We start from the raw sequence: 1,951 nt of genomic DNA on the forward strand, positions 1-1,951 counted from the left end.
TAAAGCTTCCTATACCTTTGTCCTTCAAAAAAACCAAAAATATTGGCCTTAATTGCTTGCTTTCAGTTCCTGTAGCCAGTAGTGTGACCCCCTGTATTTCTATTTTTGACCCCCTGTATTTTCACGCGGGTTTTTTAATAGAAAGTCACATGACTCAAATCCCGCAGTCTTATTGGACTAGAGAAAACGAAAGTGAAATCGCGCGATCTGATTGGATGAAAAAAGACCCGCGGAGCTGGAAACGAATGGAATTCTCTAGAATTCTCATTTTAAATTCAAGATGGCGGCGAGAAAAGCACGTCTTTTGCTTTGGACGAAAGGTTGTAAATTCTGGTTGATTTTAAGGTTTTATCTTATCTTATCTCATTTATTACTTTAATTAGTAGAGGCTTCTTCAATGTTTGGGGAAGGTAAGTCTGTAAAAGTTATTTGTTTTTCGGTGGAAAAAAGTGTTTAAAAAAGCATTTTTTGTGCTCAAGGTATATTTTTCTTCGCAAATTTTTGTCTTCAATCTTAAATAGATGAACGAGTATTTGACTGATGCTTATGATTTTTCCATAGAACATAGTAAAACTATTCAGGAACTTAGACCTTTTTACAGAATTTCAAAAAATCTGTTAGTTCTGGAGATATATTGAAAAGTTTAGACATGGGTAGTTTGCGTTCGTGTTTCGCATTCCCAAACCAAACGCACGTGTCTCTAAATTACTCAAAAATAATTAATTTTATAGCTCAACTACACAAAGAACAATTGCTTGTCAAAGTTTGACCTAAAATTGAAGATTTTGATAAGCGTGAAATAAAAAACAAGCAAACCCGGAATGGCTAACTGATGCAAGTTACTCAATCATCTATTGTACGATATGTTCATTTTGCATATTTTCAAACCAACCCAAACCGAACCGCAGCTTTTTGAAAAAAAAGTTTTTCCCTTTTAAATCGATGATTGAATTCATCGATTATGACAATTAAAAAAGTTCTGTTGGAGTAATTATTTATTCAAAAGACTGTTGCATTCTCCCAAACAACTATTGAGAGATAGCTCTTACAAAAACTATCAATAATATTTAAGTCAAAATATACCACTGCTGTTCTTTGTTGCATCGTTTCGTAGTTCACTGATAGAATCATTAACACTTTGTTGTATTTCCGACATTGTGCTTTGACACTGCTTTTCTTTAAGGTTTAAAAATTTCAACGACGACAGAGAATTTGCCACTCAGCTCAGCCTGTCAGCCTTTCAATGTTCAAAAGAAAAATGGCGTCAAAAAAAAAGTGATCACGTTCGAAGGTAATTTCCTAACCTTTTGAGGTTTATGTTTCTAATTAGCCTGGATAACTCTCAATCTTTATTCCGCCCTCACGCTTTCTTAACTGAACATAGGCTAAACACGTACTCAAAAGGCTAGGAGCTAAATAGCCGCAGCTATAATCGAGCGCGAAAGAGAAGTGTGGAAAAAATGTGGTGAGAAAGTTCTAAACCTAAACGGCACTGCCACAAACAAAGCATGGTTTATTTAAGAGGTATATTTGTTAATTTATTTGATTTATTTTATATCTTGACAGTGTTGCGAATTCTAATGTTTTATTACTTCAAGATCCTAACCTAACTTCATCCTTTCCTTTTCATTGAAGCTTACCTTAGGCTGTTACAGTCAGGGAAATCCCTCAATTGCGGTAGTAAATTTATACTGCAATTGCAGTATAAACGTCAATTTTACAATTTTCATATACCGCAATTGCAGTACATTCAAGAATCAGAATTCAAGATTCAAGGAAAAAACAGGCAATTTTTGTACATAATTGATCATATCTTTTTAACGCACAGACAAAATATTTTTTCCGTAGATCAGATTCTTTTAATAAAGAAAAGCTTTCTTCTCGTACGATTTTTTATAGTCGATGTTTGTTTATCTTTGTCGACCAGCACTATATGTAGTCGTTATAAGCC

At 34.0% G+C, this 1,951-nt stretch overlaps 1 protein-coding gene across 1 annotated transcript in view; it reads right to left on the reverse strand.

The window, feature by feature from the left end:
* LOC136797835 (splicing factor U2AF 65 kDa subunit-like) overlaps positions 1-1,282 on the reverse strand; it is a 16,467-nt gene extending 15,185 nt beyond the window's left edge. Inside the window, exon 1 of the mRNA XM_067054417.1 lies at positions 1,084-1,282. Within this exon, the coding sequence (XP_066910518.1) occupies positions 1,084-1,156 (73 nt within the window). The 5' untranslated portion in view covers positions 1,157-1,282. The remainder of the gene's footprint in view (positions 1-1,083) is intronic.
* Positions 1,283-1,951: the final 669 nt, after the last annotated feature.

The sequence above is a fragment of the Clytia hemisphaerica genome, unplaced genomic scaffold (assembly GCF_902728285.1).
Source record: "Clytia hemisphaerica strain Z4C2 unplaced genomic scaffold, Clytia hemisphaerica genome assembly, whole genome shotgun sequence".
NCBI lineage: Eukaryota > Metazoa > Cnidaria > Hydrozoa > Leptothecata > Clytiidae > Clytia > Clytia hemisphaerica.